General features: G+C 52.9%; 2 protein-coding genes across 4 annotated transcripts in view; both read right to left on the bottom strand.

Moving 5' to 3' along the window:
• The window catches only part of SLC5A3 (solute carrier family 5 member 3), a 33,179-nt gene extending 23,134 nt beyond the window's left edge, over positions 1-10,045 (bottom strand). The window contains exons 1-2 of one of the 2 annotated variants that reach the window (XM_059686384.1): positions 9,193-10,045; positions 8,132-8,865 (exon numbers count right to left, since the gene is read on the bottom strand). The gene's annotated coding sequence lies outside the window, so the exon portion shown is untranslated. Of the gene's footprint in view, positions 1-8,131 lie in introns of both variants that reach the window. The other variant, XM_059686382.1, reaches the window with a different exon arrangement.
• MRPS6 (mitochondrial ribosomal protein S6) overlaps positions 1-10,705 on the bottom strand; it is a 56,905-nt gene extending 46,200 nt beyond the window's left edge. The window contains exon 1 of one of the 2 annotated variants that reach the window (XM_059686386.1): positions 10,096-10,705. In XM_059686386.1, coding sequence (XP_059542369.1) covers positions 10,096-10,140 — 45 coding nt within the window. In that variant the 5' untranslated portion in view covers positions 10,141-10,705. The remainder of the gene's footprint in view (positions 1-10,095) is intronic. The other variant, XM_059686385.1, reaches the window with a different exon arrangement.
• Between the last annotated feature and the right edge of the window lie 12,298 nt (positions 10,706-23,003).

Below are 23,003 nucleotides of genomic sequence, written 5' to 3'. Positions count from 1 at the left end.
CCAAAGTGGGTAGGAACTAGGGACCTGTAACCCCAGAAAAATGGTAGGGGGACTAAGTGACTAATTGTCCCTGGACTTGAAGGTGGATGAACAAGTGGACCTGTGTGTTTATCTGTGATCTGCTGTTACATATCTAGAGTGAGTGGGAAAGTGAAAAGGACAAAATGGAAAACTTGGCTTCCATTCTATGAAAACGTGAAGCCTGGTCAAAAAAAAAGCATTTGCCCTGGCGTGTTTGGCTCAGTGGATAGAGCATCAGCCTGCGGACTGTAAGGTCCTGGGTTCTATTCCGGTCAGGGCACACGCTGGGGGTTGCGGGCTCAATCCCCAGTAGGGGATGTGCAGGAAGCAGCCAATCAGATTCTCATCACTGATGTTTCTTTCTCTCTCTCTCTCTCTCTCTCTCTCTCTCTCTCTCTCTCTCTCTCTCCCCTCCCTCCCTCCCTCTCTTAAATCAATAAAAATGTATTAAAAAAACAAAAAGCATTTTGTCATCCCTTTGTACCATAGCCTGTAAAGAAGAGCACCTAGCTTTTTCCATGGTCATACTTTTCCAAGACCATGGATCATACACTCTGATGTGAACTTCATAGATACACCCCGAGCAAAATAAAACGCCACTTTCCAGCCAAAGCCGTCTTTGCCCAGAATCACCCGGACACCCAGAGAAAAAGTGGCAGTCCAACAGCTGACACCAAGTCACACTGCCAGAGGTTGAAGACAGTTAAGGGCATCTTTAAAGAACCAAAACCTATTATCTAAATTAGAACTTAGCTCTATCTAAACAAATACATTACATTTGGTCCATGGTGTTTAAATGTCTTTTAATTAGTTGCCAACATCTTAAAAATCAATTTCCTGTAAAACCTGGAGTTATGGTTAGGAATAGGATAGAAAAGGAGGAGCTGGCAAAACCAGGACCACGTTCCCATGGAAGTGACAGACTGGAGTGGTAAGCACCAGCGCCCACACACCCGTTTCCCCCAGCCACTGGCCCACCCGACATTTCCCACCTTGAATTAACACATCGCAAACCATGACCAAGTGATCTAAGGCTGAGGACAACCATTCATACTTACCCAGTTTAAAACATGATAGTTAAAAAGAATTAACACAACCTATTCCTCAGGCAGCTTTGTTGAACAGTTTTTATTAACTCATGAACACATTTACACTGCACCATGCCAGCTCCCAAGGAGAATGAAATGGTTTAAAAGTTAAAAGCATTACTATTCCTCTTGGCGACACGCTTGTGTCTTCATCTTTTACACACTCACACACACATTTCTCAGTCTGCTTCACATGGTCCCAGTACCCTCTGCCACCAACATCCCATTATACAGCTGCAGAGTAAAATAATCAGGTGCAAAAAAAGTCACAAATTGGAAATAAAATTGGATTTAAAAAAATGACAGTGAAGTATATATATCAAAAATGCATATTCTCTTGGAAAAGGTCTTATTTGAAACTTGTTGGATCACAGGTACTCCTGGCTTATAATTACTTAAAAAATCAATTAAGTATGTTAATGAAATATATACATTCCAGCAACATGTGTTATAATGTAAAATACTGTTTTAAATCCTTTATAAAAATAAAATCTGAATCAATAGGAATGAAATAAATCTCTTAAAATCACCAATTAAAAGGAAAAATGTAGTTTTATAATACTGTATCAAAAACGAAAAGTAAAATATTAACTGCAAATACCACGTAGCAACAGAAATCAGCCAGGTTCTACCAGCTGCTCCATCTGTTGATGCTACTGAAAAGCGGTCATCCTTATAGTGTTAGTAGGACGACAACTGGAATCAAACATTTACCGAATACTGTTTAAAATACTGATTTTCTCCCATACCTGCCTCTGATCACCTTAGCACTTAGCCTATCTAAAGTACATAACTCAGTTCTTTAGATTTTCTCTATCCTTCACTGTCCCCAACCTCCTCACCTAAAAAACACATTTAAGTCTTGTAAGTACTGGTTATAGAAAGTGGGGCAGGTGCCCTCGCTGGCTTGGCTCAGTGGATAGAGCATTGGCCTGCGGACTGAAGGGTCCCAGGTTTGATTCCGGTCAAGGGCACATGACTGGGTTGTGGGCTCAGTCCCCAGTAGGGGGTGTGCAGGAGGCAGCCGATCAATTGATTCTCATCATTGATGTTTCTCTCTCTCTCCCTCTCTGAAGTCAATAAAAATATATTTTAAAAAAATAAAGCGGGGCAGGAGATGAACAAAAGCCTGCAAGAGGAGGCCCAGGCACAGTGCCGCAAAGGCCAGTGGCTGCTGAGTAAATGACTCATCTCTGTCTGACAAAGTTGTTCTAAGTTGGTAGAGTTCATAGGCTCCCTCACACTCTATATCAAATATGCAAAGCTCGCCCTTGCTTACTTAGCATGCAAGCTCTTATGTAGAGTGTGGCTTAAGACTCTAATTCAAATATGTATTGAGGAAGTACTATATTCTGGGTTTGACTCAGTCTCGGATTCTGGTAAAATAACTTACATAAAAGAAATTTATCTTCAGGAGTCTCTTTGTCAATCAAGTGTAAATGGAAAACTAAGCAATAAAGTTCAAAAACGTGCCTGAGATCCCAAAGCTAACTTTAAGGACATACTGAACACCTACCCCCTCCAATGCCACGTCACCAACAGGTGACATCTCTAGGAGGCAGGCGCCAGGACCCAAAAGCAGGTGAGATCCATCTCGGACGCTCTTTCTAGGATGGCCATGGCTGTTTATACCCGGCATCTGCCCTCGGGACCTCGTGTTCCTCCGATCATTTAGATAACGCAATTCGGAGCACTCACTGAAGCAGCTTTCATACCCAAAACAACCCTATCCAAAGTCACAGGGAACAGATTAAAGCTCAAGTGCAAAATAAAAAACCGTGCATACGTACCTTAAACATTTTGCACAAGTTTAACACATAAATGTGCATTCATCTGCCCATCTTACTATGAGCCAAAGCACTTGGCGAATAGGAGCGATGATGAAGTTCCTTGCAGAGTAACATTCCTTCTGCTTGGTCTACACCACATCTATAAATGCATCATGGCCAACTTCCATTTTTAGTAAGAAATCCTTGTAAAGCAATCTACATAGAGTCTTGGACTATTTTTATTTTTCCTCTCCAACTTTTACTTATTTGCAGCCACATCTAAATTCTACAGCCATTATTTTAGTGACTCACCTTTATCAAATCTTTCCAACAAATCCAACTCGGTTTTCAGGGGAGGCGGATGGGGGGGGGGGGTAATTTGCTCTCATTTTAACAATTGACATAATTAAATTATTATTGTGGAAACAAGGTTACCTGCCAGGAAATAGTATTAGAAGCCAATGTAATGTCTGGCAAGCATTCAGCTCACCCAGTGCAAGCCCAGTGCTCCGGCTGGAAAGCAACTGCCTAGCAGAGGTCAGATGCTCTCTCAGACCCAAGAACCAGCTCACACAGAGCAGTGTCGGCACCCTGGTGAGACAGCTGTGCGAGCAGAGGACAGAGAGGAAACAGACCTGACCCTCAGGAATGTGTCATCTAACCAAGGAGGTAAGAACACTCACCAATTAAGTGATACAAAGAGGCGATCCAGGTGACAACAGAAAGCCCCATGCAAACCCAAAGGAAGATCAGTGTCCTCACAGCGCAGGTCTTCCCTAGGCAGCTGTTTAAAATGAACTGAGGCAGGCGTTCGCGGATGACGGGGCAACGTGGAAAGGGCATTCCAAGAAAATCAGAGACACGAGCACCGGAGAAAATGAGAGCGAAGGGAGGTGACGGGCTCTGAGCAGCCTGGTTTACTTGGTGCAGAGATGGCAGAACTTTAGAAGGGGAGCGGGAGTTTAAAAAAAAAAAGAAAGGCTGGAGTCCTCTCAGGCAGCCTTGGATGCCGGGATTGATCTGAAAGGAGAGGTGCTGTGACTTAGCATTAGGGACGCTATCAACGGCTGTGCGAAAGCAATGACATAGTCCATACAATGCTCTGCATTATCTCCGTGTTAAGAATGCATTTCCACTGCATTCTTTTCAAGTAGCTCAACAACGTATCTTCTTGCACTCAGAGCATATTTACAATGAACCCGAGCAGGTTAGAGACCAGCCGAGTAAGAAACTGCAGGACTCAAGCAGGAACTAGGAGTGGCCATCTAGGGCAGAGGGGAGACGAGATGGGACTGAGGTGGAGGACACCAAGGCTGTTCAGCTCCAGGGGACAGGGACAGAGAACCCAAGAACAGAAGTAAGACAAGCTTAGAGTAGACAACTCATTAAATCTGAACCACACTGAGTTTGCAGTGCCAACAGGACATCCAGGAGGCTCTGACCAGCACAGTTCAAGTACAAAATGCCAGAATTCTTAGCTTGTTACCAACAAAGGCAAGTCATCCATATGGAGGTCAAAGGCATAGTACATACAGAGGAGGAAAAGGAAGGAATGAAGGCAGAAATGTCAGAAACAGGGCCCTAAAAGCTAAGAGACATGCTGAACCTGGGAAATTGTCTTACACTCTGAACTAGGGTCAGCAAATTTCCATAAAGGACCAGAGAGTAAATACAAACAAATGAACAGGGTGATGTTCCAAGACACCTGTGTTCATGAACGCCGACATTTGAATTTCACATCATTTTCATGTCATAAAATGCTTTTTTTTATTCCTCCTCCCCCCGCCCCCACCCCAACTACTTGAAAATGTAAAATCCTTTCTCAGCTCACAGGCCGTACAACTACAGGTAGCCAGTGAGATCTGGCGTGTGAGCCACAGTGTGCCAACTCCTACTCTAAGAGCAACTGGAGTAATTATCCCTTTCCAAATTTCTGAGGTATTTTTCCTTTAGGTAAATTAACAACTTACCAGACCTTCATTAAATTTGCATGATCTTCTTATATTTGACTAATTCCTGCCCTGGCCAGGTGACTCAGGCGGTTGGAGCATTGTCCCTACACCAAAAGGCTGCAGGTTCACTTCCCGTCAGGGCTCACATGGATGTTCCTCACATCAATGTTTCTCCCCCAACCCCCTCTCTAAAATCTATATAAAACATATCCTCGAATGAGGACTTAAAAATCTTTTTTTACTAATTTCTTAATTTTTATTCCCCTAAGAGATAATTATGTGTTGATAATAATCCCTGGTGCTTAAGAATACTGCCGTCCACTAAAAAGAGGTATTCTGTATCTTGAACAGGAAAATCACACCTGTACAATTACAGTGCAGGCACTAGATCAGCCGGGGGCAAACGACGGCCCGATGTTTACTGTGAATTTATGTTAGTTCACACAAACTCCATCCAGGCTTTTGTTCCGGCCCTCCGGTCCAGTTTAAGAACCCATTGTGGCCCTCGAGTCAAAACGTTTGCCCACCCCTGCACTAGATGGAAAATACGAATTTGTCCCTCATTTCTTCCAAACTGTTTTCTCAAAAGTGATTTTATAATCGTCTGCATGTCAATACTAGACTTAAACACCTATAAACGTCAGTGTTGAACGTGAGGCATGAACAAGAAGAAAGCACAGGGTGGAATGTCCCTTCTGACAGGCTTTCTTCAGAAACACAAACCGTGTCTGGCGAGGAAGGACTCCTTAGCCCCGCCACTCCGCGGACCTTAGCGAGCTCAGGGGCAGGAAGGGCGCCTTCTTCAATCACTGGCCGGCAATGAGCTGTAACCCAAGAGCACTTTAATCCCAAGGACACTCAATGCGCCAGGCTCGTCTCTCATTACTGGGCAAGCATTTGAAGTTGTCCAGTTTCAAGCAGACAAAACACAAAGGGTAATTAGTAAAGAGACAAGCTAAGCTATTTGAGGGGGGCCCATAAGAGGGGAAAAAAGGACCAACTCAGCCTCTGACAGATAGAACAAAGATGTTTCTATTTGAATGTTTGTCTGCCACCACCCGGAGCAGAAATGTGTCCATGTCCTAGTCATCAAATGTTGCCAAGCAGCCAAGCTCCAATGAGCTAGGGCTCCAATGAGGGGGGCTGGTCAGCCCCACATCTGACCTCATTAGCACCCTCGGCAGGTGTCTAAAAGGTGTCTAAAATGCCAACATTTTGTAGTCGTTACCTTCAGAAGACCCTGGCCTGGATAGAACTCTAGAACAAATACAAAACTTCTGCCAGCTTTTCTAATCAAAAAGGCTTGAGTGAAGAGAAACAGAAGGGACTCTTGCCCACAGTCGGAAAGCGTACTGCTTGCTACATTTTGGGAACTGGACTATCACTACACTTTAATTTTTAAACACATAAAACCCAAGTGGTAAGTTAAACTCAGATTATATCATAAAATTCTTTGCCTACGAAGAACTATTTCAATGAGTTATCTTTTTTTTTTAACAGATAATTTTATTTTTTTATGTATTTTATTGATTTTTTACAGAGAGGAAGGGAGAGAGATAGTCAGAAACATCGATGAGAGAGAAACATCGATCAGCTGCCTCCTGCACATCCCCCACTGGGGATGTGACCGCAACCCAGGTACATGCCCTTGACCGGAATCGAACCTGGGACCTTTCAGTCCACAGGCTGATGCTCTATCCACTGAGCCAAACCGGTTTCGGCACAATGAGTTATCTTAAAATTTAAAATATAACCTGCTTTTCAGTAAAATTAAAAATGAGGGGTATTAACCCTAACTTGTGAAATGTTTTAAAGAAAAAAAGAACTTAAGATTGCCAAAGTAGGTAGCTGCTCGTTTTCCTACTAGGAAAACATCTACCAGAGCGTATAGAAAGCTGCTTCACTGTATACACATGCATTCATTTGGCAACTAAGCTAGTTATTCCTTAAACCGTTAACCTGTAATTCTTCCTGTAAAAATGCCCGAGTAGCTCAGGAAGGCCAGGAGAGAGCATGTTCCCAGGGCTGTCACGGCCCTACAAACGCCAGCTCTGGGCGAACGCCACAGGACAGGACCACTAAAGCGCCCTCCGGCAGCCGGAGACCAAGCGCTCTGCAGGGACGCTCTGCACCTCACAAGCCCTCTTCCGGAGCCCATCCCAAGCCCGAGAACTGCCTCCAGTTTACACAGCTTTTCCTAAGTTCTCTACACAGTAGGGGCAATTCATCTGTTACGCAAATTAAATACCAACCTTTAAAGCTACTTTCAAAGTGACGTCTATGGACGTCAGTCCTCTCCTCAGCCCTCAGCAGCCCAACCAATGCGTGACCCTCCGTCTGCTGAGGCCCCCACGCCAGGACGGGTGGAGAGGGACTGCGCCTCTCACCTCACGGGCCTCCCCTTCCTGCGGTTAGAAAGGGTCCCGCCGCTGGACTGGGACTCCCTGGGAGCTGCAGCCTGTGCCTGTCCTCAGCCGTGTCCTCCCACAGGTGAAGGCTCCCGGCAGTAAGTGAAGCTCTGTGACGCTGGGACAGCTAGAACACCACTTTCAAAGTGTTTTTTCCTGGAGACTCCTCTATAAATACGGCCTAAGCAACCATCTTTCCAAATGGCTGCAGTCTTTCCCTCGAAAGGCCGCCCTCCCAGCACCTACTATTTCACTGCGTTCAATTTCAGAATGTAACCCCCCTTTACTTACTCTTCACGCTGAATTCAAAGTTGGGGGAAATAGAAAGGACATGTTTACATCCACACGTTACGATGGAAGTTAAGCTCAATGGCACCTGCAAGTACAGCTCTCCTCGGGGGGACTGGTCTCTACATCCAAATGCAGGAGGTGGAAGGGCAGCAGCAGAGGCCGAGGAGAGACTGCCCCGGGCTTCTCAGTGGCGGCACCGCTGCAGCCACAAGGATCGTCTGTGCTCCGCCTGGCCAGGCCACGGGACCCCAGTGCCTGCACACACGGCGAGTCTCCAATCCACGGCTGTGGGGGCGCCTCACACCGCAACCAGCTTACAGGTAAACCGCTAGCAGGTGCGCGCTGTGGAGGAGTCCGGTACAAGTCCAGGGAAATGAAAAATGGGCAGGGAGGGGTCTACACTCCAGGGACCGGGGATGCTCTTCGGGCACAGAGCACCAGAGAAGGACCAGAAACACTCCAGTCTCCCAACTTCCACGTCGCAGGTTTCCTCGATTCCAAGACAGAAACGGTCTGGGGAAGGTGGTGGGAATAAGCCATCACCTTGAAGGGTGATACTGTGAAGAGGTATAGATTTCAGAATCTAAAAATATGAAACATACCAGCTTCGAATGGAGGAGCTACCCCAGGCTTCCCAGGGGGACCGCCAAGTGCTGCCGAGTGAGCCGGAGCCTCCGGCCTCCTCAGGCGCCCCGCTCACAGCGGCACCCTGCAGTGAATGCACCACAGGGTTAACTTTTCCATCCATTCTCCTCCCAGTATTGATCCAATTTCAGAATCCTATTTTCCTAAATTGAAAAGCAAAATTGTTCAAAAGCAGCGAGTCTTTGTGTGTGTCAAACATTTACCACCAACTTAAAAAGAAGTTTTGTGAAGGAAAAATGAGTTTTGTTGTTTAATCTTTATTTAGGCCAAGGAACTCTTCGCCACGAGCTCGCCCTGTTACAGTCTCCTATCTGTAGTCCTGGCCTCCTCCGCCTGGGAGGAGCTCCCATGTTGTGCATCAAGGCTTTTCACCCCCCCCACCCCCCCCCACCCCCGTGAGGGCGTCCAGGAAAGCAGGAATCGCTATTGTAAACCAACCGTGCTGTGTGGCTGACCTAGAGCAGAGCAACAGTGCCTGCTCCACACAGGAGCTCACACCCCCACACGGAGTCTGGTAAGGGATCCTTCAATAAACAGTCAGCCCCGCTCAAGGCAGAGTCCGGTCCTCACTTCCAAGGCGGATGGGACACGTGTGCCTACACCCGGACTCTTCAGGGACGACCTTTCCCCCCAAAACAAGGTAAACAAAGGAAACTTCAGTAACTGCATTTCCCAGGTTCTACGGTGTCTCCTAAAAAGCACAGGAAAAACACGAGAGGGCTTAAACAATTTCCATGCGTTTAGAATGTTTCCTTTTCACTGCCCCTGTTCTCTCTATGCGGTAGCTCTTGGGGGGGTGAGGGGGGGAGAAAGGGGGGCTCCTCGCCACCATCGTGTCTTCCCCACATTCAGGGACAGCCAGCTTGGGGACGCCAGACCCGACCAGGAGGCAGCGGGCCCTTCCTGTCCTCCCTGACCGGCTGCAGCCGCCCGGGCTCGGGGCTCGGGGCTCGGGGCTCGGGGCTCGGGGCTCGGTCCCGTTCCTGGCGCCGGGACCGGGCTCCGGGCTCCATTTCACCCCAAACTTCCAAACGGCTACTTCTCACAAGTGACGCAGAGCAGGACCCACGCCTGAAGGCGCCAGGTCCCCGGCGCGGGGGAGCCAGGCTCCGGCCGTTCAGACGTAGCGGTAGTATTTCTGTTTTTATTTTTATTTTTATTGTCCCTGGAAGAGAGCACACACAAGCCACGCACCACGCACCGCGCCACGTTACCCGCGTCTCGCAGGAGGGTTTCGGCGCCGGCGGAGTCCCTGCCCGGCACGGGGACGAGGAGCTGCCTCCTGCGGGACGGCGGCAGGTCGGTCCTCGCCGGCGAACCTGCAAGCCCTACCTCCAGCCCCGTCCCCGCGGGAGGCGCAGCGGCCGCCTGAACCGGGGCTAAAGGCGCCGGGACCGCCGTCGCTGAGTCGGAAAGAGAAGTCGGAGGCGGGAGCGGGAGCGGGAGCGGGAGCGGGCGGCCAAGGTGCGGGCGGCACCACGCGCTGGAGACCGTTCTACGGGCGCGGACGGTTCCGGCCGGCGGAGGCGGAGCGGAGGCGGCGGCGGGCACAAGGCGGCTTCGCGATCGACAACGGGAGCGGGGCCGAGCGCTCGCGCGTGTCCTCCCGCGGACCTTCCACTGGACCCCGCGGCCCGCCCAGCCCCGGGCCCGGCCCCCCGCCCCCCGCCTCCCGCCGGCCGGCCGGCCGTGAGCGGGCACACCCTCCCGCGCCGCGCGCCCGCGGGCACACCCCCGCCTCCCGCGCGCACGCGGCCTCGCCGAGCCGGCCGGCCCACGAGGCCTCGCTGCGGACGCCCGCCCCCCGCCCGCGCCCCGGCCCCGGCCTCCTCCCGGCCCCGCGGGAAGGGCGAGGGGCGGCGGCCCGGCGGCCGCGAGGCGCACGCACGGGAAGGCGGGTGCTGAGGGGAAGGTCACTTACCCGCTGCATGACTTTGAGGATCAGGGCCAGCTCGTAGCGGGGCATGGCCGACGCGCGACTGGACCTCCGGCTCCCGGCGCTGGAGAGGGCGGGCGGCGAGGAGCGAAGAGCGGCGGGAGGGAGGCGGCAGCGGGAACGCACGCTCCGGCCGCGCGAGCCCGGGTTTAAAGGCTCGGCGGCTGCGCACACCGCGCGCCCCTGAAGGCGCAGGCCACGCCCCCCACGCACGCCACGCCCCCTTTTAAAGCGGCCGCCGCCTCTCGGAAGCCGCGCTCCCCGCGGCGAGCGGTCCCACAGGGCTCGCGGGTCCGACGCCGTGGCGCTGGGACAGCACAGTGGGCTCGGCCGGCGCGGCCCACGGAGGCCCCACGCCCCTCAGGTCTTGTCGCCGCCGCCGCCACCGCCGCGCCTGCTCCCTCCGGCTCTGGAAGCCGCTGGAACTTTCCATGCCCTCTGTCTCATCCTGGGTGGCGGGCGGGCATGCGCCCCGAGTGCGCGTGCGCTGCGGGCTCTCCCCGCGCGCGCGCCCCTCGCCCACGACTCCCGCCCGAAGGAACCGTCTCCGCCGCCACGCTCCCCTCCTCCGGGCGGGGCGGCGGCGGGATCCGGGCTGTCCCCGCCCCCGGAAGCGCACGGAGGTTCCGGAACGTTCCGCGCGCCCCCCGCTGGGCGCCCTGCCGCTCCCGCCCCCGTCCAGGGCCCCCCACCACCACACCCCCGGCCTCGCGGGGCTGCACGCGGCCTCCCGGGTCCTCCCCTGGCGCAGGGGCGCGGGGGCAGGTCGGGCCCACCCTCGCCGGCCGCCTGACCTTGCCAGGGCCCTGCGGAAAGGGGACGGGGAGGGCACCTCCTTCCCGGGGCAGCGATGCCTTTGAGGGAGCCGGGCATGTCCGCCGCTGAGAGCCGTGCCCGCACCCGCGGGCGGCGTGACCCGCGTGTTGTCAAGGGCAGGCGAACGCTTTGGCTCCAACCCGCGTGCTTCGTGCCGGGCGTGCACCTGGGGGCCGCAGAGCGCCGCGAGCCTGACGGTCCTGGGTCAGCGCGCGCCCTCCCCCTGCCCGCCCTCCTGCAGCGGGCTCGCCGCTCCCGCCGGCCGCGGGGACACTGGGCCTGCCGCTGCACCACGTGCACCTCCGGCGCTGCCCATGGAGGAGGCCCCTGCCGCTGCCGCCCCGCCCGGGCCTCCCCATGCAGAGGGTCTCTAAGTGGACTGTCACCTTGCAAGTGCAGTCCTGACAAGAGGTGCAACTTACTCAGCGCTCACTGTGAATCAGGCACCACGCTAAGGCTTTTCCGTGTCATAAAATTCTCAACAGCGGTATGAAGCAAGTACCTATTACTATTTTTTTTTTTAACCCTTACCCAAGCATATGGTTTTATTGATTTTAAAAGGGAGGAAGCCAGATAGGGAGAGAGAGAAACATTGATGCGAGAGAGAAACATCAATCCGTTGCCTCCCGTATGCACCTGGACCAGGGATCGAACCCACAACCTTGGGTGTGTGCCCTGACTGGTCATTGAACCCGCAGCCTTTTGGAGTACCTGACGATGCTCCAAGTAACTGTTAGTAACCCCACTTTAGGGACCCCGAAGTATAGGCAAAGCTTATGCAACTGCCCCAGGTCAAACATTAATCGAAACAAAATATGGACCCGGGCTATCCGAAAGCTTAGTCCAGCCTCCACTTCTCCTACCACACAGTTTAAAGGTGTTGATATTATTCTGTGGCCTTCCAAATAAAACAAGAATAGAGTCCCCTTTGTCACCTTATCCGGTACTCACCATTTCTCCTCTACTTTCCATCCCCCACAGATGGTAAGGCGGTAACCTTTTCTGTGATATCTGGCTTCTAATGTTTTCCATTCTTGGACTTCTCCATAACCCATTCTTCCAAAGAGAAACAATACAGGTACTAATGCGAGTTACCTGTTAGTCTGAACTACGTTTACCCTCAGTTAAGAGTGGAATACATACTATAAATCAGTCACAGGGAAGCAAGGCAGTCCCGGACCTGGAAAAGTGAGTTTCAAGTTTCCCAGGGTGGTCCCCACTGCAGCTGTCCCTCATGTTATCAACCACATCCCAGTTTGGGAATGAGAAAATATGGACCCGGAAATAATATGCCTGCCAAGCCTGGTCCCTAACGCCCATCCATGAGTGAGGATCTGACCTCCCTCTACCCCCTGGAACCTGACAGGTGGCATAAGGAAATCAGCCTGATTGCATAACAGCTCGGCACCGCTAACCCTCCCAACCCGGTATGTACCCACTGGCTCGTTCCATTCCTCCAGAAAGGGAGAGAGGGCAGCTACGCTGATTTGCTCACTTCGACATTTCTTTTTAAAGCACAGCCCCAGAATGCTGGTGGAGCCATTAAAAATCAGTAATCAGATCACAAGCAATGCTGCTGCAAATTTAGTATCTTCCTACTGGAACCACAAACATTGCCAAAAAGATTTTTAAATTTTATACTATTTATAGTCAGCACTTAGAAATACAAGACATTACTGCTATATTTAATGTATTAATTTAAAAAATAATTCTGATACTTAGGAATAAGTTAACCAAGGCAGTGAAAGATCTATACACTGAAAACTATAAAGCATTGATGAAATAAATTAAAGCAGACACAAATAAATGGAAAGATGCCCCATGTTCATGGATAGGAAGAATTAATATTGTTAGAATGCCCATAGTACTCAAAGCAATCTACAGATCCAATGCAATTCCTATCCAAATCCCAATGGTATATTTTATGACAAATGGGGAAAAAGTCATAAAACTCATATGGGATCACAAAAGACCCGGAATAGCCAAAGCAATTTTGAATGAGAAGAAAAAGGCTGGAGGCATCACACGTCCTGATTTCAAAATATATTACAAAGCTATAGTAATCAAAAGAGTATAGATAGCACTGGCATAAAAGCAGGCCTATAGACCGATGGGACAGAATAGAGAGCCCAGAAATGAACTCGAGCATAGACAGTCAACTGTTCTTTGACAAGGTTGCCGAGAATACACAATGAGGAAACGATACATGGTGTCGGGAGAACGGGATACCCACATGCAAAAGAATGAAACTTTTATCATAGACCACAGACAAAAGCCAACTCCAGATGGATTAAAGACTTACACATAAGACCTGAAACCATAAAACTCCCAGAAAAAGAAAAAGAAAAAAAGGGAAACGCTTCTTCACATTGGCCTTGATAGCAGTTTTCTTTATCTAACACCAGGAGCATAGGCAGCCAAAGCAAAAACAAAAAAGTGGGATTGTATCAAACTAAAAAGCTGCTTTGCAGTGGAAAAGACCAACACAATGAAAAGGCAACCTACAGGATGGGAGAAAATATTCGCAAACCATATGTCTGAGAAGGTATAATTTCCAAAATACATAAGCAACTCAGACAGTTTTCTAGCTAAATAAATAAATAGCCGGATTTTAAAATGGGCAAAGGAACGGAACTTCTCCCAAAAAGGCAAAGATGTTCAACGTCACCAATCATCTGGAAAATGCAGATCAAAACCACAATAATATGTCATCTCACACCTGTTCAGATCACCATTATCAAAAAGTCAAGGAATACTAAGTATTGGTGAAGATACGGAGAAAAGGAACCCTCATGCATTGTTGCTGGGAATGCAAATTGGTGCAGCCGCCATGCAAAACAGTGTGGAGGCTCCTGAAAAATTTAAAAATCCAACTACCCCATGGTCCAGCAATTCCCCTTCTGCCTATAGATCTAAAAGAATTGAAATCAAGATCTCGAAGTGGTATCTGCACTCCCATGTTCGTTGAAGCATTATTCATGATAGCCAGGACATGAAGCAAGCAATGTTCATGGGCAAATAAAGAAAATGTAGTTTTAAAATGTGGTGCAATGGAGTATTATTCGACCTTTAAAAAGAAGGAAATCTTGCCATGTGTGACAACATGGATAAACCCGGAGGACACTGAGTAAGTGAAATGAGCCAGACACAGAGGATGCCTGCATATAGCATACACATAATGCTTATATATGATGTATGTGTGTGTGTGTATATTTGTCCACTTACAGGAGGCACCTAGAATAGTCCAACTCATAGAAGCAGAGGGTAGAATGGTGGTTTGCAGGAGCTGGGGGAAAGAAGTGGGAGGTATTGATCAAAGAGTATAAAGTTTTAGTTATACATGAAAAAAATTACTCTGTAACTTAGGGTCTCCAAAACACTTAACATGGTTATGTTTAAGATTTGATTACCCAGAAATCTAATTTTGATCAATTAAATGTTTTTTGGGGGGGGAGTGAGGGGCTCGAATTTGGGCTCTACTCAGAAGAAAAACAAAGGTAACGCAGACCTTGCCTAAACAGGATATTCCGGGCCTTTACCCTCGTCTACCCTCCCTTGCAAAAAAAAATTATGGGATGTTTGTAGGAGATGTTCTCCTTACCACTGTACCGTTTTAAGGAAAGGAATGCCTAATATATTTTGTAACTTTATAACTTTAAAAAGACAAAATACTTCCTGCACCTCCGCTGTTGGAGGGATTGGTTTGTTTTCCTTTTAGCATTATTATGAAGTGTCCCCAGCAGCCTGTTGTGGCCTCACAAGAGTTCTTAATGTTCAATGTCAATTGTGTTGGAGGCATTTAACAGCTTCATGCGTTTTCTCCACAAGGGAACACAGGCCAGGGCTGGCGGGGGCGTCAGGAGGAGGAAACGGCATCTGCAGGGGGCTGCTGGGGGCCAGGCTCCCCAGGGCTAAACCAGGCGGTGGGAGCAGGCGGCCAAACAAACCAGGAAGCCTTCCCTGCGGGGGGGGGGGGGGGGGCAGGGGGGGACCTACAGGGTGCACCGCCAGCCCCAGCAGATTCCAAGGGGCTGCTTGCAGGCAGGGACCAGCCCCCGGGCCATCGCAAAGGCCACAGAAGGGCGGGGCTCGTGAGACTGAAGGACCAGGGTCAGGAGACGAGTCTGCAGGATCTGGTGACTGGATGGTGGAGGGAGCTCGGGGGCCAATGTCAGAGGTGGCTCCTGGTGTCTTCTCCAGAAACAACATTTCTTTTGTTCTGGCCACACCCTCGCTGGCCTTTCCTCAGCTGCTGCTTCATCAAGCTGCGGGACCGTCCAACGCATTCGTTGTTTTTTCTCCAGATGTTTTCCCTTCATCCGTTTTCATCGCAAGATGATCATCTTCTGAGGAAGGGTGTTCTAAATAACCTCGCTATTCGGGACTTGAGCCAACAGGTGAAGGCGGGAGTCCTGTGTGGCATCCGCCGCCCAGGTGACCTGCCACCTAAGGAAGGAACGTCGGGGGGTGAGTGTCACGACAGCCCCGGTCAGCACTTCCCGGGGAAGGTCAACATACAAGCGTCATGTCAAAGCCCCGCCTCTGTGCGGTCATCCCACCCACGTGGCCGGGCTGTCGATTCCCACAGGGGACATGCCCTCCTGACAACCAGACGGGGCTGAATAGACATTTAGAGAAAGGAAGGAAGCCCATAGGCGTGGATTACGCCCAAGAGCTATGCAGCCTCCATCAGCTCTGGGCAAGTCCGCCTCCCGCAGAAGGAGCTGTGGCCTCTATGGCCCTGAACTTGGCCGGGCTGTCGCTTCACTGAGGAGGAAGGTGGCAGGAAGGTAGAGCGTGCAGGAGGCCGAGGGGATTCCAGCCAAGAGCACTCAGGAAGTGTGTGACCTTCAGCAGTGCAGGCGGTGAGGGCCAAAGCCCTCAAGAGCAGCTATGAGGGCGTATTCAATCAGGATGTCATATTATGTCATTGGGTATCTATTTTTTTTCAAATGGCCCATCGTTTTTTTAAATAAACATAATGGCAACAATAGCAGCATCTATCTATGCTTATGCTGCAGAAAATAAAAAAAGATTCCTGCCCTAGCTGGGTTAGCTCAGTGGGTAGAGTGTCAGCCTGCGGACTGAAGGGTCCCCAGCTCATACGGGGTCAGGGCACATGCCCAGGTTGCTGGCTCCATCCCCAGTGAGGGTCCTGCAGGAGGCAGCTGATCAATGATTCTCTCTCATCATTGATATTTCTACCTCTCTCCCCCTCTCTCTTCCTCTCTGAAATCAATAAAAATATGTTTTTTTAAAAAGGAAGAATAAAAAGATTTCTTACATGCAATTAAAATTACAAGATACTTGGGACTATTAGGTGAGACCTCCCACAATAACCCTTGCACTTTTCCAGCCTGGGTTTCCCGAGACCTGAGGAGACTGCGGAAATACTTGGGAGTTTAGCTCCCGACCTTAATGTTAAACCGAAGGGAACGTTACTAAGCAGCGGACCGAGGCCCCTCTGGCTGGGACAGCGCGTCACTGCGCACGGTGTGCTGTTACCGGCCGCCTGCAAAGGGCTGGCGTTGGCAGTGATCGGTCATTACGAAGCTTTTTGTTGTTTCTCTTCTCCCCTCCGCTCCAAACTGTTCAGAGGCTCTGGGAGACGGGCCTTGGGGCCCAGCAGGACCCCCTCTCCTCGGTCATCAGCAACGTGCCCGGTGACGTTGGAGACAACCCGCCGGGAGAATTCCTCTTGGTACCGATGATTCCGCGGTTGGGAATGAGCCGGTGCAGCTGAGAAGACCAGCTCCTGCGTGGAGAGCAGAGCTGTGGGCCTGGGCGGCAGCTGGGCCCATGGTTAGAGCCAGAGATGGTTAGAGCCTCCGCTGGAACAGCCAGGACCAATGCAAATGCAAATGCAAATCCCTCTCTCCACCACCCCAATGCTCCCCCCCCCCCTCATCGCCCTCAGGGTCAAGTCCAGACTCCGCCCAGGAGTTGGGGAGCAGGGCCCTTCCTCCCTGGTAGGCCCCTGTCTGCCGGCACCCCTGGCCACTCCTCAGCACACACACCGATCTGTCTGCAGGTTCCCGAGCTCTGCAAGCATTTCCCTCCTGCCCTTTGCCCTCTGCCCGGGGCACACTCCACTTCCTGCCTTTAGCTTACTCCTAATCTCCACCACCAACCACCCACCCTGTATTTTTCTAAGTACTTTTTTATTGACTCACAGGATTTCAGTCTCAATTCTAAAAAACAGAAAACGTGTAGGATGACAGTGATTAAAGGCCTAGTAAAGGTTCAGAAAACAATCCCCGCAGAGAACTTCGTCTGGGCGGGCATGGCTTGGGGATGCCTCGTGTGGAAGGTGGGGTTGGAGCTGGAGGGTAAAGAGTGGATCACATTGAGGGAAACCGAAGGAGGCCCGAGAATAAACACAAGTCGTTTGTGGGGGTCGAGAATGGCGACCTTCAGGGACTAAGTTTGACGGGAAGAAAAATTTCTGTAAAAGAGTCACCGGGATTAACTGGACCAAAGTGGGGCCGGAGCTGGAGGGTAGTGAGTACCAGGCAGAGAGTTTAAACTCCCAGCCTGCATTTCCTCTTAACTCGGAGAAGGCAGTGAGACTTGACCCAGCCAGTTTGGCTCAGTGGATAGAGCGTCAGCCTGCGGACTGAAGGGTCCAGGGTTCGATTCCGGTCAAGGGCACGTACGTAGGTTGCGGGCTCGATCCTGGGCCCTGATCGGGTCTTGTGCAGGGAGCAAGCAATCAATGCGTCTCTCTCACATCGTTGTTTCTCTCTCTCTGTTCCCCCCTTCCCTTCCACTCTCTCTCTAAAAAAAAGCAGACAGCAAGACCTCTATCTCTGCGATCGATCACTCAGCAAGGAGCATGGGAGCAATATGAGGACGTGGAGGTAACGTCCCTGAAAGACCAAACCCCTCTGAGCCCCGAGCCACTGGCCACAGATGCGCGGCTCTGAGAGCACCCGTGGCGGCAGCACCCGGTGTCCGTCTGATAGAACACGAGGTCCGCTCGGGGTCTGCATGGAAAGAGTGCCCAGGCCGGTGAAGCCACCGGCCCCGGGAGATGAGAGGTGCCCACAGGCCTGGGCACTTGGGCCCGGGAGGAAAGGGCTCGCATGGCCGGGCGCTGTCTCAGGGAGAGGAAGAGCCGGTGGGAGGGGGAGGCTGCTCCGTGGGCGCTGGGGGTGACCTGAGCCGAGGTGTTTGCGGCTGGAAACCAAAGCACTAGGATCCAGAGTGGAGTCAGGGTTCTGGTTCCAAGCAACAGAAACAGGCTCTGATGCTGCAGACAGAGTGAGATGGGTCAGAACCGACCGCAGACCAGAGGCACCTTTGATAGCAGATCGTCCCCTGCCGGGCGGGGCTGGGTGAGGGGGTGGGTGAGGGGCTGGGTGAGGGGGTGGGTGAGGGGGTGGGTGAGGGGGTTGGGTGAGGGGGTGGGTGAGGGGCTGGGTGAGGGGGTGGGTGAGGGGCTGGGTGAGGGTGTGGGTAAGGGGCTGGGTGAGGGGGTGGGTGAGGGGCTGGGTGAGGGGGTGAGTGAGGGGCTGGGTGAGGGGCTGGGTGAGGGGGTGGGTGAGGGGCTGGGTGAGGGGGTGAGTGAGGCGGTGGGTGAGGGGCTGGGTGAGGGGGTGGGTGAGGGAGTGGGTGAGGGAGTTGGGTGAGGGGGTTGGGTGAGGGGCTGGGTCTCATGGCCTTGGGCTCCTGGCCCTGATACGATGCCCAATGCCTGGAAGACCGAGGGAGCTGACTGCTGGTTGGCAGGACAAGGGAGGGTTCCTGTCTGGAGGGTGGGGTGCGGTGTGCACCTGTGGGGCCCTGATGAAGCCTCACACTTGGGCTTGGGCTCCATCTGGGACACAGGTCTCGGCTCTTTCTGTCCCCACGTGCCCTCCCCCAGGGCCCTCCAGGGGCCTGAAGAAGAAACATTCCAGGGGGAAGGGAAGGTAGATGGGTCCTCCCCTCCTGGCCCGGGCGGAAGCAGGCAGCCTCTCCCTGCTGGGCCTCGTCGCTGGTGTATGCCCCCCAGGCTTCAGCCTGCAGAGCGCCCGATACCCACGCTGGCTGGCGTCCCGTAGCTGAGCCCCCCGCACTGTGTGCCAGCACCTCCCCCCAGATCCCCCACCCCTGCCCCCGTGGGCGCCCTCCTGGGCATGGAGACAGGCCGACTCGGGGAGGAAGGTCACCTGCCCGGCTGGAGTGCATCGGCCAGCCACCTGCCAGCGGCTGCTGCTGTCTCCCGAGAGGACACCCTGTGGCCTGGAGTCCACTCCTGGTGCCGTGCCCAGCCCAGTGGTCCCCACGCGAGCCTCTCCCGGGCCGTCGGGACCAGTGTCAGCGGCCGCTGGAGCTCTCCGGTAGCTTCCCTCTGTGTGCTGAGCTGTAAGCCTGTATTGAATGGTATCTTGTACATTTTAAAGGCCAACAACCCAGAACAGCACCTGCCTGCCCCACCCCAGGGAGGGGTTCCCAGTGGAGGCCCCGCCTGGAAGCTCTGCCCTGGGAACCTCCCTGATCAATAGAAAGACCCCGGTCACAGCCACGGCCACGGCCACGGCCACGGAGGGTGAGGCGGGCGAGCAACACAGCCACTGGGGGCCCTGAGGACGGGGGCTGTCAAATGAGGTTTCAGGGCTTTCAAATGTCATTCTCTGCATTTCCCGCTGTGAAACTTCATCACAGAAAACCAGGGAAACAGAAAACAATGCCCATAATCCCACAGTCCAGACAGCCCCGGCGACACCTCGGGCCTCGCTCTAGCCCTCCTCGTGTGCTCACCGACACGGTTGTGATCGCTGCGTGTCACTCCGTGTCCTACCTTCTCCCTTAAAATCGAACCAGCAGCACTTCCTGTGTTTGCCGAGTCTCGGAACTCTCACCAAAGCCTCTGTGCTCTGTCCACCCCAGGAAGGGCTGCTGGCATCTCGTCCTGGACGGTTCAGTTCACACCTTCTCATCTTCTTCCTTAACCCCTAGAGTGCCGGGGACGCGATGGCGCTCCTCCTGCAGTGTCCAGTTCTAAGTCTGCTTGTATTAGTGATGATGACATTGCCAAATATGTCAATTCTTGCTGTGAAGATGACGATTTTGTGCAAGATATTGAATATGTAACTTCATTTACTTGCAATTCATAATTTGTTTCCTAAACTGCTGTAAAATCAGCAAAAATGCCTTGGCAAGTTTAGCATAGTTCCTAGGATATTGGTTGGCACTCAAAGGGTCAAAGCCCAGAGAGCGTGTGCGCATCACCTCGCCCTGCACTTAGGATGCCTAACGAACATCTGAATCGTTTCTGGCTCTTAGGTCTCGGCACAGTTTTTCCCAGGGGGCACCCTCCGTGCTGAGCAGGCCTCGGAGTAGAATCAGAACCAGGGAAACTGAGACCCCGGCAGCAGGGACCCTGTGTTCTCAGGACCCGAGAAACTTTGAGCGGATCTTCCAGGGCCAGGGCGAGAGGTCAGAGGCTCTAGGAAGAGGGACGGGAGTGACGGGAAGGCCGATCTGTGGGAACCTGTGCCAAACAGTGTGTGCTGTGTCTAGACAGGTGACTGCCCACGGCCAGGTGGCGGTGCCGCCCCCTCCTGCCGCCACCCCGCACAGCTGATGGCCAAGTGCCCGTTGGCAGGCAGGGCGGGCGGGGAGCGTGACAGCAGAAGTGCAGGTGAAGCGGGCGCCCGAGGCCTCCGGTTCATGGCAGGCGGCGCGGGAAGTTACTGAAAGACGGGAACTGTCCCTCCCACGTCTCACCCCGCAAGGGCAGCCCATGGAAAGGCAGCCCAGCACCACCCCTGCCGCTCCCGCCACTGCCTCAGCACAGGCCCGCCTCCTCCCATCCTGGTTCACCCTCCCCATCTCAGTCCCGTGGGCAGCCCTTCACGCTGCCCTCACACTCAATGGCCAGGTCCTCTCGCGTGTGGCGTGGGTTCCTGGAACCAGGGGTGGGGAACGTGTTTCCGGCCGGGGCCATTTGGATATTTATAACATCATTCGCGGGCCATGCAAAATTATCAACTTAAAAATGAGCCTGATGTGTTTGGGCCAACATTTAACTCATCTCTAATGTCCTGGCAGGGCCAGGCCGCGCGATTTCTCGGACCTCGTACGATTTCACTCCGGCCCCACCGCCATGGCCCGCCGTGTGGGTCGCCTCTGCTGCTTCCTCTCACCGTCTCCAGGTCCAGCCCGGAGGCTCCCGCCTGGAGCTGCCAGGAGGCTCCCGCCCTGAGCTGCCAGGTCCCCGCGTGGGTCCGTGCACGCCCCAGGCCCTGCCGCACCCGTATCTGCAGCCAGGCCTCTCCCGGCTCCAGGCCCACATCTCAGCCAACCGTCAGGCATCTCTCCCAGGACGTCCCAAACGCAGCTCAGGGCCTGGCACACAGCCAAGCTCAGGCTCTCCCTGTGGGTCACGCCTCACCCGCCCCGGGCCTGTGAGCCACCCAGCAGACGCCCAGGCTTTACGCCAGGAATTGGCAGCCCTTCTGGGCCCGATCTCACTTCTCAGCTCCCATGCAGTCAGGCACCAGGCAGATCTCAAGCCCACCCCCTCCTTCTGAGCCACCTCACTGCAGGGTCCTTCAGTGTGCTCCCACAACTCCCCTCACTGACGGGCTCCCAGCGTGGGCCTCCTCCCACGTCAACCCCACCAGCTCCTTCCCTATGGAAAACTCTCACTGGCTCCCGGAGCAAGGACTGTCGCAGGGTGACTGACACCCATCCATCCATCCATCCATCCCCTCACTCACTCACTCAGCCAACGCTTAAGGAGGCCCTGCCGTCGGCGGCACTGTGCGGGAGTACACACTGGGGCCGGAGCAGGCACAGGGATAGGACGCTCAGTGAACGTCAAGGCCATCCGAGAATGGCTCTTTCCCATACACATCCTGCTTAATCTCTCAGTGCCACCCTGCCTGCACCATACAGCCATCCCCACAGCACCCCACTTCCCTGCCTTTGACGCATTCTTCCCCTTCTCTTTGTAGTTATGTTCTTCCTAACTCAGCCATGCTCTCCGTTCCTCTTGAAAGCTTTCCCCAGCCCCCCACCCCACCCCCCTCAGATTACCTGCCCTCCTCCAGGCCACCAGCACCTCTACCACTCTATTTATTACACAGTTGGTGACACTGTGCACTTGCCTGTATTCTCTTACACACACACACACACACACACACACACACACACACACACAAAAGATAAGAGTAATTTTTATCACTGGTGCCCAGCAATGCATGGTACATAGTCAGCATGTGATAAATAAACTATATAAAGATAACGTACATCATTCTCGGTGTTAATATCATATTTAATATATTTATTTATATAATTCATTATAAATGCAAGTAACTACGTTGGCCACTTTGGGTGCAACATTAAATAAACTTGTGAGAGAGTAGCACTAAGTTCATCTGTTCGGTGCTACTGCACACATTTTGTTGAGTCCTACTGTGTGCCAGGCATGGGTTTGGCACTGGGGCTGTGACAGTGAGCAGTTCGAGTCCCTCTGCTCATGGAGCTTGTGTTCTAGGGGGAAGGTGACCATAAACACAAAGGCAAATCGGATAAACACACAGACACCTGGGAGAGAGCCGTGGGGAGGCCGGGAAGGGAAGGGCCCTCCACGTGAGCCGGGGGTGTGGGAAGGCCTGCGTCTCGCCTTCCTCACCTGTGAGCTGGGAGTCCCGAGAGCAGCCCCAGCATCGGGACCCTTGGAGGGTTACATGAGGAGATGTGGATGGAGCGGGGACGTTTCATCAAAATTGTCGTATTGCGGGTTTGAAGCCAGGGCAAGGACCTCATTCCTGCGGGTGGGGTGGATGGTCAGGACGCGTCGCGATGGAACGATGGAGCTGACTTCCTATAGCTCCGTCCGGTGTCCCGTGATTTAGTGACACCCGCGTGGAAGGCAAGCTTCCTGGGCAGGACGCACGTGGAGCCGCTGGGATGCGTGAGGACATGCCTGTGCCTCGCGCGTCCAGTGCTCCCGGGACCGGCACGCCCGGGCGTCGCTCACATCTGGCTCCGGGCGACTGTGCCTCTCCTTCCTGCGGGTCCTCGCTGTCTTTCCGGGTTTCCTTCCCTTCACTCCACCTATTTCCCTCCTCACGGTCTCATCA

This window comes from Myotis daubentonii, chromosome 3 (genome assembly GCF_963259705.1).
Source record: "Myotis daubentonii chromosome 3, mMyoDau2.1, whole genome shotgun sequence".
Classification (NCBI taxonomy): domain Eukaryota; kingdom Metazoa; phylum Chordata; class Mammalia; order Chiroptera; family Vespertilionidae; genus Myotis; species Myotis daubentonii.
The sequence above is the reverse complement of the archived record's forward strand: the minus strand, read 5'-3'. Positions and strand labels throughout refer to the sequence as shown.